At 52.6% G+C, this 18419-nt stretch overlaps 2 protein-coding genes across 2 annotated transcripts in view; one reads left to right on the forward strand and one right to left on the reverse strand.

Moving 5' to 3' along the window:
• Nucleotides 1-7973, reverse strand: part of HADHA (hydroxyacyl-CoA dehydrogenase trifunctional multienzyme complex subunit alpha) — a 54230-nt gene extending 46257 nt beyond the window's left edge. Inside the window, exon 1 of the mRNA XM_063914969.1 lies at nucleotides 7865-7973. Within this exon, the coding sequence (XP_063771039.1) occupies nucleotides 7865-7916 (52 nt within the window). The 5' untranslated portion in view covers nucleotides 7917-7973. The remainder of the gene's footprint in view (nucleotides 1-7864) is intronic.
• Nucleotides 7974-8156: 183 nt separating this feature from the next.
• The window catches only part of HADHB (hydroxyacyl-CoA dehydrogenase trifunctional multienzyme complex subunit beta), a 65282-nt gene continuing 55019 nt past the window's right edge, over nucleotides 8157-18419 (forward strand). Inside the window, exon 1 of the mRNA XM_063914970.1 lies at nucleotides 8157-8258. The gene's annotated coding sequence lies outside the window, so the exon portion shown is untranslated. The remainder of the gene's footprint in view (nucleotides 8259-18419) is intronic.

The raw sequence follows: 18419 nt of genomic DNA on the forward strand, positions 1-18419 counted from the left end.
CGTAGTATAACACCTGCATGTGTGTATATATTCTTTTGAATAACTTCCATCTTTCTATCTGATGGATCCTTAAGTGCGGCCGTCTCAGGAGAGGGTAACGCCACTTGTTTGGATAAGCGTGTGAGCGCCTTGTCCACCTTAGGGGGTGTTTCCCAGCGCGCCCTAACCTCTGGCGGGAAAGGGTATAATGCCAATAACTTTTTTGAAATTATCAACTTTTTATCAGGAGCAACCCACGCTTCATCACACACGTCATTTAATTCTTCTGATTCAGGAAAAACTGTTTGTAGTTTTTTCACACCATACATAATACCCTGTTTTACGGTATCTGTAGTATCAGCTAAATGTAACGTCTCCTTCATTGCCAAAATCATATAACGTGTGGCCCTACTGGAAAATACGTTTGAATTTCTACCGTCGTCACTGGAATCAGTGCCCGTGTCTGGGTCTGTGTCGACCGACTGAGGCAAAGGGCGTTTTACAGCCCCTGACGGTGTTTGAGGCGCCTGGACAGGCATTAATTGATTGTCCGGCCGCCTCATGTCCTCAACTGACTGTTTAAGGGAAGATAAACCATCACGTAATTCCACAAAAAAAGGCATCCATTCTGGTGTCGACCCCCTGGGGGGTGACATCTGCATATTTGGCAATTGCTCCGCCTCCACACCAATATCGTCCTCATACATGTCGACACCACGTACCGACACACACCGCAAACTCACAGGGAATGCTCTAATGAAGACAGGACCCACTAGCCCTTTTGGGGAGACAGAGGGAGAGTCTGCCAGCACACACCACAAAGCGCTATATATACAAGGGATATCCTTATATTAAGTGCTCCCTTATAGCTGCTTTAATATATATATATATATATATATAGCCATTAATGTGCCCCCCCTCTCTGTTTTACCCTGTTTCTGTAGTGCAGTGCAGGGGAGAGACCTGGGAGCCGTTCTGACCAGCGGAGCTGTGACAGAAAATGGCGCCGTGTGCTGAGGAGATAGGCCCCGCCCCTTTTTCGGCGGGTTCTTCTCCCGCTATTTTTCCAGTCAGGCAGGGGTTAAATATCTCCATATAGCCCCTATGGGCTATATGTGAGGTATTTTTAGCCTTGTATAAGGTTTATATTTGCCTCTCAGAGCGCCCCCCCCCAGCGCTCTGCACCCTCAGTGACTGCCCAGTGAAGTGTGCTGAGAGGAAAATGGCGCACAGCTGCAGTGCTGTGCGCTACCTTATGAAGACTGAGGAGTCTTCAGCCGCCGGTTTCCGGACCTCTTCACGCTTCAGCATCTGCAAGGGGGTCGGCGGCGCGGCTCCGGGACCGGACTCCACGGCTGGGCCTGTGTTCGATCCCTCTGGAGCTAATGGTGTCCAGTAGCCAAGCAGCAAATCCACTCTGCATGCAGGTGAGTTTACTACTTTCCCCCTAAGTCCCACGTTGCAGTGATCCTGTTGCCAGCAGGACTCACTGTAAAGAAAAAAACCTAAACTAAACTTTCTCTAAGCAGCTCTTTAGGAGAGCCACCTAGATTGCACCCTTCTCGTTCGGGCACAAAATCTAACTGGAGTCTGGAGGAGGGTCATAGGGGGAGGAGCCAGTGCACACCACCTGACCTAGTAAAGCTTTACTTTTTTGTGCCCTGTCTCCTGCGGAGCCGCTATTCCCCATGGTCCTTTCAGGAACCCCATGGTCCTTTCAGGAACCCCAGCATCCACTTAGGACGATAGAGAAAGGGGCGATTATCAGCTTTCTGTATCTCTGACAGCGCAGTGTGACCTGTGCACGTGCTGCTGCGGTGAAGGTGTATGGTGACTGGACAAATGGCACCACTGCCAATAACCGACGGGCTGACAGACGCGCTACAGTGGAGCAGCTCACTGTCACAATGACCCTGGGGTCTACCAGACGTGTGTCTAATATGACAGTTCAGCCGTCTAGCTGCTGTCCGTGCTGCACACGCCGGTTACTCTGGCTACTAGCTGGGGTCACAATAATGTGACTCGATGGTGTGTGAAATGATACAGGGCTATTGGGGTTGGCATTGAGCAGGGTTGATGCTAGTTCCAAGTGGCCTAAGGGACCTTTTCCATAATGGGGAGGAGCCACGACACAAGGGGAGGAGCTAGGCCAGCGGGACAGTTGCTCTCCTATCCACGCCACCAACTATTACCTTTAGTAATTAGGTGGCGAGCGAAGCGGAGCGAGCCACCGAGCCCGAAGCGTGGCGAGCGAAGAGAGCCCGCGAGGGTACTTTTCGGGTACCCTGTTCGGCCGTAGCTCCTCCCCCTGGTGACGTGTCTCCTCCCCCAGGTACGTCAGAAGGTGCCTTCTCCCACTCCGATATAGAATCGACCATTGAGCAGTGGTTCTCAAACTCGGTCCTCAGGACCCCACACTGGTCACGTTTTACAGGTCACCCAGCAGGAGCGCAGGTGTACTCATCACTCACTGACACATTTCCCAGGTCACCCAGCAGGAGCACAGGTGTACTCATCACTCACTGACCCATTTCCCAGGTCCCCCAGCAGGTGCACAGATCACTCACTGACACATTTCCCAGGTCACCCAGCAGGTGTACTCATCATTTACTGACCCATTTCCCAGGTCACCCAGCAGGTGCACAGGTGTACTCATCACTCACGGACACATTTCCCAGGTCACCCAGCAGGAGCACAGGTGTACTCATCACTCACTGACCCATTTTACAAAATCCCCAGGTGGAGCTAATCACGGAGCAAGTTTGTAAGAGGACACATCTGTATACACCGAGGTTTTTTTATTCTGAATAAATGTCCCAGTAATAACCCCTCTTTCCTGTAGGAGAACACTTACACTTGTATTATATACTGTGTCATATCCAGACTTATTATACATATTAATGCCCAAATCAGGGCACAAGAACTCTGCTGCCCTCCAGAATGGGAAAATGTGACCTGTGTATTACTGAATTATCAGGACCATAGAACTGCGCCACTACCTACATCTGCACTGTAGATTCCAAATCATCCTCCCCTCATCGCTCCGCACAACATGCAAATGAAAATCAGAGCACAACATTAGCAGCATTACTCCGGCATCTCGTAGCCAACGCAGGATTTACTAAGTGTAGTAACGTCCCCTGCAAAGGTACCATGGGTACAAGCTCTATGGCACAGCAATTACACCTGTCACACTTATACAACCGGATATATCTGTGACTGCGGAACAGTCCTATCCTGCTACCACTAGAACCTCCACTGCATGGCACCGGCCACCACAGTATTACACAGGCAACCCCCCACCACCACCTACCTAAGGCATGGCACCGGCCACCACAGTATTACACAGGCAACCCCCCACCACCACCTACCTAAGGCATGGCACCGGCCACCCCCCCCCACCACCACCCCGGCATGGCACCAGCCACCCACCACACCCCCGGCATGGCACCAGCCACCCCCCCCCCCAGCATGGCACCAGCCATCTCCCACCACCACCACCCCCCCAGCATGGCACCAGCCATCTCCCACCACCACCACCCCCCCAGCATGGCACCAGCCATCTCCCACCACCACCCCGGCATGGCACCAGCCACCCACCACCCCCCCGGCATGGCACCAGCCACCCCCCCCAGCATGGCACCAGCCATCTCCCACCACCACCACCCCCCCAGCATGGCACCAGCCATCTCCCACCACCACCACCCCGGCATGGCACCAGCCACCCACCACCCCCCCGGCATGGCACCAGCCACCACCACCCCGGCATGGCACCAGCCATCTCCCACCACCACCCCGGCATGGCACCAGCCATCTCCCACCACCACCACTCCGGCATGGCACCAGCCATCTCCCACCACCACCACTCCGGCATGGCACCAGCCATCTCCCACCACCACCACCCCGGCATGGCACCAGCCATCTCCCACCACCACCACCCCGGCATGGCACCAGCCATCTCCCACCACCACCACCCCGGCATGGCACCAGCCATCTCCCACCACCACCACCCCCCCAAGCATGGCACCAGCCACCCCCCACCACCACGGCATGGCACCAGCCACCCACCACCCCCCCGGCATGGCACCAGCCACCCACCACCCCCCAGCATGGCACCAGCCATCTCCCACCACCACCACCACCCCCCCGGCATGGCACCAGCCATCTCCCACCACCACCACCCCGGCATGGCACCAGCCATCTCCCACCCCCCCCCCAGCATGGCACCAGCCATCTCCCACCACCCCCCCAGCATGGCACCAGCCATCTCCCACCACCCCCCCCAGCATGGCACCAGCCATCTCCCACCACCCCCACATGGCACCAGCCACCCCCCGGCATGGCACCAGCCATCTCCCACCACCACCCCCCCGGCATGGCACCAGCCATCTCCCACCACCCCCCCGGCATGGCACCAGCCGTCTCCCACCACCCCCCCCCGGTATGGTACCAGCCGTCTCCCACCACCACCATGGCACCAGCCATCTCCCACCACCACCCCGGTATGGCACCAGCCATCTCCCACCACCACCCCGGTATGGCACCAGCCATCTCCCACCACCACCCCGGTATGGCACCAGCCATCTCCCACCACCACCCCGGTATGGCACCAGCCGTCTCCCACCACCACCCCGGCATGGCACCAGCCGTCTCCCACCACCACCCCGGCATGGCACCAGCCGTCTCCCACCACCACCCCGGCATGGCACCAGCCGTCTCCCACCACCACCCCGGTATGGTACCAGCCGTCTCCCACCACCACCATGGCACCAGCCATCTCCCACCACCACCCTGGTATGGCACCAGCCATCTCCCACCACCACCATGGCACCAGCCATCTCCCACCACCACCCCGGTATGGCACCAGCCATCTCCCACCACCACCCCGGTATGGCACCAGCCATCTCCCACCACCACCCCGGCATGGCACCAGCCATCTCCCACCACCACCCCGGCATGGCACCAGCCATCTCCCACCACCACCCCGGCATGGCACCAGCCGTCTCCCACCACCACCCCGGTATGGTACCAGCCGTCTCCCACCACCACCATGGCACCAGCCATCTCCCACCACCACCCCGGCATGGCACCAGCCATCTCCCACCACCACCCCGGCATGGCACCAGCCGTCTCCCACCACCACCCCGGCATGGCACCAGCCGTCTCCCACCACCACCCCGGTATGGTACCAGCCGTCTCCCACCACCACCATGGCACCAGCCATCTCCCACCACCACCCCGGTATGGCACCAGCCATCTCCCACCACCACCCCGGTATGGCACCAGCCGTCTCCCACCACCACCCCGGCATGGCACCAGCCGTCTCCCACCACCACCCCGGTATGGTACCAGCCGTCTCCCACCACCACCATGGCACCAGCCATCTCCCACCACCACCCCGGTATGGCACCAGCCATCTCCCACCACCACCCCGGTATGGCACCAGCCGTCTCCCACCACCACCCCGGCATGGCACCAGCCGTCTCCCACCACCACCATGGCACCAGCCGTCTCCCACCACCACCCCGGTATGGCACCAGCCATCTCCCACCACCACCCCCCGGTATGGCACCAGCCATCTCCCACCACCACCCCCCGGTATGGCACCAGCCATCTCCCACCACCACCCCCCGGTATGGCACCAGCCATCTCCCACCACCACCCCCCGGTATGGCACCAGCCATCTCCCACCACCACCCCCCGGTATGGCACCAGCCATCTCCCACCACCACCCCCCGGTATGGCACCAGCCATCTCCCACCACCACCCCCCGGTATGGCACCAGCCATCTCCCACCACCACCCCCCGGTATGGCACCAGCCATCTCCCACCACCACCCCCCGGTATGGCACCAGCCATCTCCCACCACCACCCCCCGGTATGGCACCAGCCATCTCCCACCACCACCCCCCGGTATGGCACCAGCCATCTCCCACCACCACCCCCCGGTATGGCACCAGCCATCTCCCACCACCACCCCCCGGTATGGCACCAGCCATCTCCCACCACCACCCCCCGGTATGGCACCAGCCATCTCCCACCACCACCCCCCGGTATGGCACCAGCCATCTCCCACCACCACCCCCCGGTATGGCACCAGCCATCTCCCACCACCACCCCCCGGTATGGCACCAGCCATCTCCCACCACCACCCCCCGGTATGGCACCAGCCATCTCCCACCACCACCCCCCGGTATGGCACCAGCCATCTCCCACCACCACCCCCCGGTATGGCACCAGCCATCTCCCACCACCACCCCCCGGTATGGCACCAGCCATCTCCCACCACCACCCCCCGGTATGGCACCAGCCATCTCCCACCACCACCCCCCGGTATGGCACCAGCCATCTCCCACCACCACCCCCCGGTATGGCACCAGCCATCTCCCACCACCACCCCCCGGTATGGCACCAGCCATCTCCCACCACCACCCCCCGGTATGGCACCAGCCATCTCCCACCACCACCCCCCGGTATGGCACCAGCCATCTCCCACCACCACCCCCCGGTATGGCACCAGCCATCTCCCACCACCACCCCCCGGTATGGCACCAGCCATCTCCCACCACCACCCCCCGGTATGGCACCAGCCATCTCCCACCACCACCCCCCCGGTATGGCACCAGCCATCTCCCACCACCACCCCCCGGTATGGCACCAGCCATCTCCCACCACCACCCCCCGGTATGGCACCAGCCATCTCCCACCACCACCCCCCGGTATGGCACCAGCCATCTCCCACCACCACCCCCCGGTATGGCACCAGCCATCTCCCACCACCACCCCCCGGTATGGCACCAGCCATCTCCCACCACCACCCCCCGGTATGGCACCAGCCATCTCCCACCACCACCCCCCGGTATGGCACCAGCCATCTCCCACCACCACCCCCCGGTATGGCACCAGCCATCTCCCACCACCACCCCCCGGTATGGCACCAGCCATCTCCCACCACCACCCCCCGGTATGGCACCAGCCATCTCCCACCACCACCCCCCGGTATGGCACCAGCCATCTCCCACCACCACCCCCCGGTATGGCACCAGCCATCTCCCACCACCACCCCCCGGTATGGCACCAGCCATCTCCCACCACCACCCCCCGGTATGGCACCAGCCATCTCCCACCACCACCCCCCGGTATGGCACCAGCCATCTCCCACCACCACCCCCCGGTATGGCACCAGCCATCTCCCACCACCACCCCCCGGTATGGCACCAGCCATCTCCCACCACCACCCCCCGGTATGGCACCAGCCATCTCCCACCACCACCCCCCGGTATGGCACCAGCCATCTCCCACCACCACCCCCCGGTATGGCACCAGCCATCTCCCACCACCACCCCCCGGTATGGCACCAGCCATCTCCCACCACCACCCCCCGGTATGGCACCAGCCATCTCCCACCACCACCCCCCGGTATGGCACCAGCCATCTCCCACCACCACCCCGGTATGGCACCAGCCATCTCCCACCACCACCCCGGTATGGTACCAGCCATCTCCCACCACCACCCCGGTATGGTATCAGCCATCTCCCCCCCCCCCCAGCATGGCACCAGCCATCTCCCACCACCCCCCCAGCATGGCACCAGCCATCTCCCACCACCCCCCCAGCATGGCACCAGCCATCTCCCCCCCCCCCCCCCAGCATGGCACCAGCCATCTCCCACCACCCCGGCATGGCACCAGCCATCTCCCACCACCCCCCCAGCATGATAGCACAGAGATGGATAGGGGACTTTGTTAGGAAGTGGAGACACTGACCTCTGTGTATGTATACTGAATGTATGTATGTATATATGTGTGTGTGCACCCTCCCCCCGGCCAGAGACACCACCAGCAGCGGGGACCCTGCCTCTCTCCCCTCCCACCCCCGGTGCTACCTGTGCTCCCGCCGAGTCGGGTCAGCGCTCCGATACTTCGTACAGCCGCCATCTTGTCCGCGGTGACACTGACTGACTACTGGCAGGACGCCGGCTGCCGCCTGTGATGTGCCCTCAGTGGCCGGGCTGCCCCTGCCAGTGCCTGTCCGCCCTAGCCGGGATAGCCGCCCTCACACCTACAGCAGCGGGGCGGCACAGGGTCACACCGACTGGCCGACCTCACATGCAGCATCCTGGGCTCGCCGGGCGAGTCACACCCGGCGAGAGCGCTGCGGAATGTTGACAGGCGCTGACAGGGCAGCCCGTGGAGGCCGCGGCCGGGTCCTGATCTACGTGACGTCACTGGGAGCTGACAGGCTGAGGCAGCACTGACCCGGGACGGCAGAGAGAGCGGGTGAGACGCCCTGTACTGCTGTATCTCACCCTGTATTGCTATATATAGCATTGTATATTATTATATATCACCCTGTGTTACTATGTATACTCCTGTTCTACCATGCATTACCATATATCGCTCTATAGAACACCCTGTAATGCTGTATATCACCCTATATTACTATATATCACCCTATACTACTGTAGAACACCCTGTAATGTTGTATAACGCCCTATATTACTCTATAGCCCCCTGTGATGCCACATGTAACACCCTATACTACTATACAATATAACACCCTATACTGCTTTATATATCATCCTATTCTGTATAATACCCTATACTACTACTGTATATATTGCCATATAGTACTATAAATCACCCTATACTGCTATAGAACACCCTGTAATGCTGTATATCACCCTATATTACTATATATCACCCTATACTACTGTAGAACACCCTGTAATGATGTATAACGCCCTATATTACTCTATAGCCCCCTGTGATGCCACATGTAACACCCTATACTACTATACAATATAACACCCTATACTGCTTTATATATCATCCTATTCTGTATAATACCCTATACTACTACTGTATATATTGCCATATAGTACTATAAATCACCCTATACTGCTATAGAACACCCTGTAATGCTGTATATCACCCTATATTACTATATATCACCCTATACTACTGTAGAACACCCTGTAATGATGTATAACGCCCTATATTACTCTATAGCCCCCTGTGATGCCACATGTAACACCCTGTACTACTATACTATATAACACCCTATACTGCTTTATATATCATCCTATATAATACCCTATACTACTACTGTATATATTGCCATATAGTACTATAAATCACCCTATACTGCTATAGAACACTCTGTAATGCTGTATATCACCCTATATTACTATATATCACCCTATACTACTGTAGAACACCCTGTAATGTTGTATAACGCCCTATATTACTCTATAGCCCCCTGTGATGCCACATGTAACACCCTGTACTACTATACTATATAACACCCTATACTGCTTTATATATATATCATCCTATTCTGTATAATACCCTATACTACTACTGTATATATTGCCATATAGTACTATAAATCACCCTATACTGCTATAGAACACCCTGTAATGCTGTATAACACCCTATATTACTATATAGTACCCTGTGATAACACATGTAACACCCTGTACTGCTTTATATATCATCCTATTCTGTATAATACCCTATACTACTACTGTATATATTGCCATATACTACTATATAATACTATAAATCACCCTATACTACTGTATAACACCCTATATTACTATATCACACCCTATGCTACTATATTTCACCTATATTTTATGGAGCAGCATGGTTGGTGTAGCGCCTAGGTCTGCAAACTCGGTCCTCATTACCCCACACTGCATGTTTTCCAGGTCTTCTCACAGAATCACAAGTGAAATAATTAGCTCCACCTGCGGGCCTTTTAAAATGTGTCTGTGAGTAGTTAATGGGTTAATTGATTTCTGACAATAAATTACCTTAGTGTGTGTATATACGTACGTGATGGGGAATATAGATTGCAAGCTCCACCAGGACAGAGACTGATGTTACTGACAGACATACTCTCTGTACAGCACTGCAGTATATGTGTGCACTATATAATAACTTATAATGGTAATATATGACTAGATAACACCCAAAAATATATATCATGTTATACATACGCTATCCTACCTAACCACCTAGAGCTCCTGTATACAGTCCCTGCACAACGTTATTTATGTCCTCGCTCTGCACTCGCACATCCCACTGACCCCAGGCCGACGTTCCTGTGTGAATATACCATACAGCCCACCAAGAGCCTCTGCAACCTGGCTGGACCATTCTGCAAATTATTCTTGTGTATCAGATGCTTATGTCCCTATGTATTATAATATCCGAGCAGTCTGTGCTGATTCCCAGTCCGATCCATATTGGCCTATCACGTCAGGAACTAAAGTCTTGGCCATCCTAGTGTTCTAGGTTTTGAACGTTATACACTAGCTATTACAGTGACTGGTTACAGATAGGTACACCTGTGCCCCTGGGACAGTCATGGTGACTAACGCCATTATGATGTGAAAGACTGGCCAGCTGGATCTGAACACATCACCGGTAAACGCAATGTTCTCCACAAGTCTCTAGCAGATTCTCATAAAGTTGATCGTCCACCGCTCCACGTGAAATTGGGATTGATGAGAAACTTTGTGAGGGCTATGGATCACAATGCAGGTGGCTTCCTCCATCTGTAGGAGACGTTTGGAGCAGTGCTATCTGATGCTGAGATAAAAGCAGGAGTATTGGATGGTGGACCACAGATTGGTGAAGTGATTTGAGATACAGAGGTCAGATGGAAGTGAAATACACTTGAGTTGGCAGCTTGGGGTGGCTTTGTGTGAGTGGGGAAGAACTTTCTTGGTAATAACAGATCTGATCAGTAAGCTGAGCAAGCGGACAACATGCTTACTAGCAAATGGGCTGCAGAATGGCCCTCATTCCGAGTTGTTCGCTCTGTAATTTTCTTCGCATCGCAGCGATTTTCCGCTAATTGCGCATGCAGTGCGCGACTGTGCCAAGTAAATTTGCTAAGAAGTTTGGTATTTTACTCACGGCATTACGAGGTTTTTTTCTTTGTTCTGGTGATCGTAGTGTGATTGACAGGAAGTGGGTGTTTCTGGGCGGAAACTGGCCGTTTTATGGGTGTGTGTGAAAACGCTGCCGTTTCTGGAAAAAACGCGGGAGTGGCTGAAGAAACGGGGGAGTGTCTGGGCGAACGCTGGGTGTGTTTGACGTCAAACCAGGAACGAAACTGACTGAACTGATCGTAGTGGCAGAGTAAGTATTGAGCTACTCAGAAACTGCTTAGAAATTTCTATTCGCAATTTTGAGAATCTTTCGTTCACAATTTTGCTAAGCTAAGATTCACTCCCAGTAGGCGGCGGCTTAGTGTGTGCAATGCTGCTAAAAGCAGCTAGCGAGCGAACAACTCGGAATGAGGGCCAATGTCCAGAAATGGCCTGAAAATGCATGTTCTTCACTGTCACCCTCATCCCACCTGACCTAGGTGCAGGTAGCGATGAATGTGGTGAGAGATTTTATCAAGAAATGTCTTTAATGGAAACAAGATATCAAGGTCGCGTTGACCCCAATGTGATGGGTGACTTGTGCTGGTTTCTGTATAGGGAAACAAATGCAACACATAAGTGCTAGAGCAAGTCCCTAAAGCATTTTATAATATGTTCATCTAATGTGTAAACATGTGGTTCTCAAACTGTGTAAATGTATATTAGATTTTGCTAATTATTGCTGGCCAGGTTAGCAGGATCTCCTGGGCTAAATTCACCTTGGTGCCTTGAACCTGTGTAAGATCATTAGCACAGGTGCGTAAAACGCCAGGCATTGCGGCTCTGTATAAAGGGGGAGATTTCATCCACCTGACTGGCGACAAACAAACGCGGTTATACATGCAAGCCGCTCACTGTCTGACGATGCGGCATAACTGGGAGTACGCAGCTAAGCGGCATGGCGTTTTATACATCTGCGCCAATGATCTTACACAGGTTCAAGGCCCAGGAGATCCTGCTAACCTGGCCAGCAATGACAGGACTTTGGAAATTTGCTCCTTTAAAACTAAAGGGCCCTACACACTGCGCAATAGTAATGAAAGATATGAACAGTCTCGTTCATTAATAAACGAGATACCGTTCATATCTTTCAGTGTGGAGGCACCAGCGATGAACGATGCTCGGCCCCGCGCTCGTTCATCGCTGGTGCCTCGTCGCTTGTGCATGCAGACCAATATGGACGATCTCATCCATATTTGCCTGCAGTGCTATGGAGCTGGGTGACGGGGGGGAATGAAGAAACTTCACTCCCCCCTTCACTGACCCCCCCCTGCCCGCCGCCGGGTCGCCCGCCGGCCGTATCCGCCATCGGGCAGCTCGGCGGCGGATCACGCTGTGTGTAGGGCCCATAACTAGTTGTTTATAGAACTATTTGGATTCAATATCGATTACTCCTAAAACAAAAAAACTGCTGTGCTTTCACACTAATAGCCAGTAGGGAGGGGTTGGGGCTGTGTTACCGGCGACCTGGAACTTGGCGGAGGGTTAGTCACAAGTTCTATTCCAACCCTATGGGTGTTGTGGACACCCGCGAGTGGGAATAGTCCCTTCTAGTCGGCATTTTGAGGGTTCGGGATACAAGGGGAGTTATTGTGACCGTCTGTCACATAAGTACATCCCGTAGAGAGGACCAGTCTATAGACCCCTGGAGTATAGACACGAGACGTCATATTTTTTGTCTTAATGGTTTTGTGTGTGTGTGTGTGTGTGTATTCTAGAGCGTTAGTGTTTAGTTCACTTGCCAGACCTCTTCAATAATTAGCACAAAAACTAATATATTGTGTCTTTTTGGATACAGATTTGTGTATAGTCCCAAACACACAATAGTTTCTGGGGCGGTGCGACATAGAAAAAAACTACACACGGTGCGATATTACCTTGCAATTTTGACTATATAGTCAAAATCGCAAGGAAAGTTAGTGCATATTGCAAGGTATTAGGCAGCTTGTGATGCCGATTCGATACCGATGTGCGCTCCCGCGGGGTCGGTATCACAAGGTTAGATAGACTGTGTGTGTGTGTATATGTGTGTGTGTGTGTATATGTGTGTATATATATATATATATATATATATATATATATATATATATATATATATATATATATATATATTCTACTATGGTTTATTATCAGCGCCTGATTTGAGTTTGTTTTGTGTACTCATTGTGTATGCCTAGGACACTTGCAGGGTGCCCTGGGTTGGGGGTCCGGGTCCAATTCAGAATCTTTCTGGTCAGTGTAATAGACAGAGTGCCATCATAGAGTATGTGGAGAAACAGAAGCAGATCCTGTCCCTCACCACACCTAGGGATGACATACAATGTACACACAATTTTCTGAATTACTTTCTAAATTACTCCAAAATAACCTTTTGGTCTAGGGGTGCCGTGTAAAAAATCCTTATACTCTAGGGTGCCGTGATTCCAAAAAAGCGTGGAAACATCTCCGGTGTAAATATATTTTATATGTCATGTACAAGTAAAATGATGCTGCCTAAGTTTCGTGTGTGTAATACAGCAGACACCCCTGTATACAAATGTTTAAACTGTACATGTGTTATAATGTCTATATCTTGAAATCCTGCTGTGATGGGTCCATTTTCCATTTCAGATTTGGAACCAGCACACCCACATTAGCCTAGAACACCAAGGGGTAAATTTACTAAGATGGGAGTTATATTTAAGATGGGATGTTGCCCATAGCAACCAATCAGATTCTCATTTATTTAGCACCTTCTAGTAGATAATATCTGGAATCTGATTGGTTGCTATGGGCAACATCCCATCTCAAATAGAACTCCCATCTTAGTAAATTTACCCCCAAGTGATTTCCCAGTAGCAAAAGTGTGGTTTTCCTGTTTAATGTGTGATTACTAATACCACACACACAGGCGGTAACACACACATACTACGTAACACATTCCCCCAGCTATACAACACTACAGAAGTATTATACAGAACCAAACCCTTCAGGATATGTGTGTGCCCCCATACACAGCACGTTAACCACCCGCCTTGGGGTCTGAGATGGGACATTGGGGAAGCCGGGTGACCGTGTAGCTGTAGCAGAGTATCAGGGGGACGGGTGACCTGGGTGGGTCTCCGGCCCAGCACGTGGGTGAATGTGCGACCTTCATTCTGCAACCTTCCATTATTCATATTGTACCATGTGCTGCGCCTGGAATTGGGTGAAAGGTCGTGGAAGGGAATTAGGGGAAAGGTCACCCTCTGTTGTATCTAATGTGGGCGGGGGATGGGAAGATGCGCTTCCTGCACAGACGTATTAACCTCTTCCCTGCTGGAAATAGAGCACCTCCTGCTGGCTGAGAGGTAGCCACGTTAGTATAACCTGTATTTCTCTATCGTCCTAGTGGATGCTGGGGTTCCTGAAAGGACCATGGGGAATAGCGGCTCCGCAGGAGACAGGGCACAAAAGTAAAGCTTTTCCGATCAGGTGGTGTGCACTGGCTCCTCCCCCCATGACCCTCCTCCAGACTCCAGTTAGATTTTTGTGCCCGGCCGAGAAGGGTGCAATTCTAGGTGGCTCTCCTAAAGAGCTGCTTAGAGAAAGTTTAGCTTAGGTTTTTTATTTTACAGTGAGTCCTGCTGGCAACAGGATCACTGCAACGAGGGACTGAGGGGAGAAGAAGTGAACTCACCTGCGTGCAGGATGGATTGGCTTCTTGGCTACTGGACATCAGCTCCAGAGGGACGATCACAGGTACAGCCTGGATGGTCACCGGAGCCGCGCCGCCGGCCCCCTTGCAGATGCTGAAGTTAGAAGAGGTCCAGAATCGGCGGCTGAAGACTCTGACAGTCTTCTAAAGGTAGCGCACAGCACTGCAGCTGTGCGCCATTTTCCTCTCAGCACACTTCACACGCTGTCACTGAGGGTGCAGGGCGCTGGGGGGGGGCGCCCTGGAAGGCAAATGTAAACCTATATACTGGCTAAAAATACCTCACATATAGCCCCCAGAGGCTATATGGAGATATTTAACCCCTGCCAAACTTCACTAAAGAGCGGGAGACGAGCCCGCCGGAAAAGGGGCGGGGCCTATCTCCTCAGCACACAGCGCCATTTTTTCTCTCACAGAAAGGCTGGAGAGAAGGCTCCCAGGCTCTCCCCTGCACTGCACTACAGAAACAGGGTTTAAACAGAGAGGGGGGCACTAATTGGCGATATAAATATATATATAAAGATGCTATTAGGGAGAAACACTTATATAAGGTTGTCCCTATGTAATTATAGCGTTTTTTGGTGTGTGCTGGCAAACTCTCCCTCTGTCTCTCCAAAGGGCTAGTGGGGTCCTGTCCTCTGTCAGAGCATTCCAGGTGTGTGTGCTGTGTGTCGGTACGTGTGTGTCGACATGTATGAGGACGATGTTGGAGGAGGCGGAGAAATTGCCTGTAATGGTGATGTCACTCTCTAGGGAGTCGACACCGGAATGGATGGCTTATTTAGGGAATTACGTGAGAATGTCAACACACTGCAAGGTCGGTTGACGACATGAGACGGCCGACAAACAATTAGTTCCGGTCCAGGCGTCTCAGAAACACCGTCAGGGGTTTTTAAAAAAAACGCCCAATTACCTCAGTCGGTCGACACAGACACAGACACGTACACTGAATCCAGTGTCGACGGTGAATAAACAAACGTATTCCTCATTAGGGCCACACGTTAAGGGCAATGAAGGAGGTGTTACATATTTCTGATACTACAAGTACCACAAAAAAGGGTATTATGTGGGAGTGAAAAAACTACCTGTAGTTTTTCCTGAATCAGATAAAATAAAATGAAGTGTGTGATGATGCGTGGGTTTACCCCGATAGCAAATATTGGCGTTATACCCTTTCCCGCCAGAAGTTAGGGCGCGTTGGGAAACACCCCTTAGGGTGGATAAGGCGCTCACACGCTTATCAAGTGGCGTTACCGTCTCCAGATACGGCCGCCCTCAAGGAGCCAGCTGATAGGCAGCTGGAAAAATATCCTAAAAAGTATATACACACATACGGTGGTTATACTGCGACCAGCGATCGCCATCAGCCTGGAGATGCAGTGCTGGGTTGGCTTGGTCGAATTCCCTGACTAAAAATATTTTATTGATATAGAGCATTTAATAGGATGCATTCTATATATGTATGCGAGATGCACAGAGGGATATTTGCACTCTGGCATCAAGATAAGTGCGTTGTCCATATCTCCCAGAAGATGTCATGGACACGACAGTGGTCAGGTGATACAGATCCCATACGGCACATGGAAGTATTGCCGTATAAAGGGAAGGAGTTATTTGGGGTCGGTCCATCGGACCTGGGGGCCACGGCTACAGCTGGGAAATCCAACCTTTTTACCCCAAGTTACATCTCAGCAGAAAAAGACACTGTCTTTTCAGCCTCAATCCTTCCGTTTCCCATGTGGGCAAGCGGGCAAAAGGCCAGTCATATCTGCCCAGACATAGAGGAAAGGGAAGTAGACTGCAGCAGGCAGCCCCTTCCCAGGAAAAGAAGCCCTCCACCGCGTCTGCCAAGTCCTCAGCGTGACGCTGGGGCCGTGCAAGCGGACTCAGGTGAGGTGGGGGGGTAGTCTCAAGAGTCTCAGCGCGCAGTGGGATCACTCGCAAGTTGACCCCTAGATCGTACAAGTATTATCCCAGGGGTACAGATTGGAGAGTCGAGACATTTTTTCCTCGCAGGTTCCTGAAGCCTGCTTTACCAACGGCTCCCTCCGACAGGGAGGCAGTATTGGGAAAAAATTCACAAGCTGTATTTCCAGCAGGTGATAATCAAAGTACCCCTCCTACAACAAGGAAAAGGGTATTAGTCTTCCACACTATATTGTGGTACTGAAGCCAGACGGCTTGGTGAGACATAGTCTAAATCTGAAATCTTTGAACACTTACATAAAAAGGTTCAAATCAAGATGGAGTCACTCAGAGCAGTGATAGAGAACCGGAAAAAAGGGGACTATATGGTGTCCCTGGACATCACGGATTACCTCCATGTCCAAATTTGCCCTTCTCAACAAGGGTACCTCTGGTTCGTGATACAGAACTGTCAATATCAGTTTCAGACGCTGCCGTTGAATTATCCACGGCACCCCGGGCCTTTTACCAAGGTAATGGCCGAAAAGATGATTCTTAAAAGAAGAAAGGCATCTTAATTATCCCTTACTTGGACGATATCCTGAAAGGGGCAAGTTTCCAGAGAACAGTTGGAGGTCGGAAAAGAACTATCTAAAGTAGTTCTACGACAGCACGAGTGGATTCTAAATATTCCAAAAATCGCAGCTGTTTTCCGATGATACGTCTGCTGTTCCTAGGAATGATTCTGGGCATAGTCCAGAAAGAGGTATTTCTCCTGGAGGGGAAAGCCAGGGAGTTATCCGACCTAGTCAGAAACCTCCTAAAACCAGGCCAAGTATCAGTGCATCAGTGCACAGGAGTCCTGGGAAAAATGGTGGCTTCTTACGAAGCGATTCCATTCGGCAGATCTCACGCAAAAACTTTTCAGGGGGATTTGCGGGACGAATGGTCCGGATCGCATCTTCAGATGCATCAGCGGATAACCCTGTCTCCAAGGACAAGGGTGTCTCTTCTGTGGGGGCTGCAGAGTGCTCATCTTCTAGAGGGCAGCACATTCAGCATTCAGGACTGTGTTCTGGTGACCACGGATGCCAGCCTGAGAGGCTGGGGAACAGTCACACAGGGAAGAAATTTCCAAGGAAGTGTGGTCAAGTCTGGAGATTTCTCTCCACATGAATATACTGGAGCTAAGGGCAATTTACGATGCTCTGAGCCTAGGAAGACCTCTGCTTCAAAGTCAACCGGTGCTAATCCAGTAGGACATCATCATGGCAGTCGCCCACGTAAACAGACGGGGCGGCACAAGAAGCAGGAGGGCAATGACTGCAAGGATTCTTCGCTGGGCGAAAAATCATGTGATAACACTGTCAGCAGTGTTCATTCCGGGAGTGGACAACTAGAATTCCACCCGGAAAAGTGGGAACTTCATCTGGAAGTTTCCACATGTTTGTAAACCGTTGGGAAAGACCAAAGGTGGTTATGATGGCGTCCCACATGAAGCGCCAGGTCTAGAGACCCTCAGGCAATAGCTGGGACGCTCTGGTAACACCGTGGGTGTACCAGTCGGTGTATGTGTTCCCTCCTCTGCCTTTCATACCCAGTGTAGGGAGAATGATAGGAAGGAGAGGAGTAAGAACCATACTCGTGGCTCCGGTTTGGCCAAGAAGAACTTGGTACCCGGAACTTCAAGAGATACTAGAAAGGATCTTGATTCAGCAAGAATCATGTCTGTTCCATGACTTACCGCAGCCGCGTTGACGGGTGAACGCCGGATCCTAAGGGAAAAAGGCATTCCGGAAGAGGTCATCCCTACCCTGGTCAGAGCCAGGAAGGAGGTGACCGCACAACATTATCACTGCTTAGGTGAAAATGTGTTCCATGGTGTGAGGCCAGGAAGGCTCCACGGAAGAATTT

The sequence above is a fragment of the Pseudophryne corroboree genome, chromosome 4 (genome assembly GCF_028390025.1).
Source record: "Pseudophryne corroboree isolate aPseCor3 chromosome 4, aPseCor3.hap2, whole genome shotgun sequence".
Lineage (NCBI taxonomy): Eukaryota > Metazoa > Chordata > Amphibia > Anura > Myobatrachidae > Pseudophryne > Pseudophryne corroboree.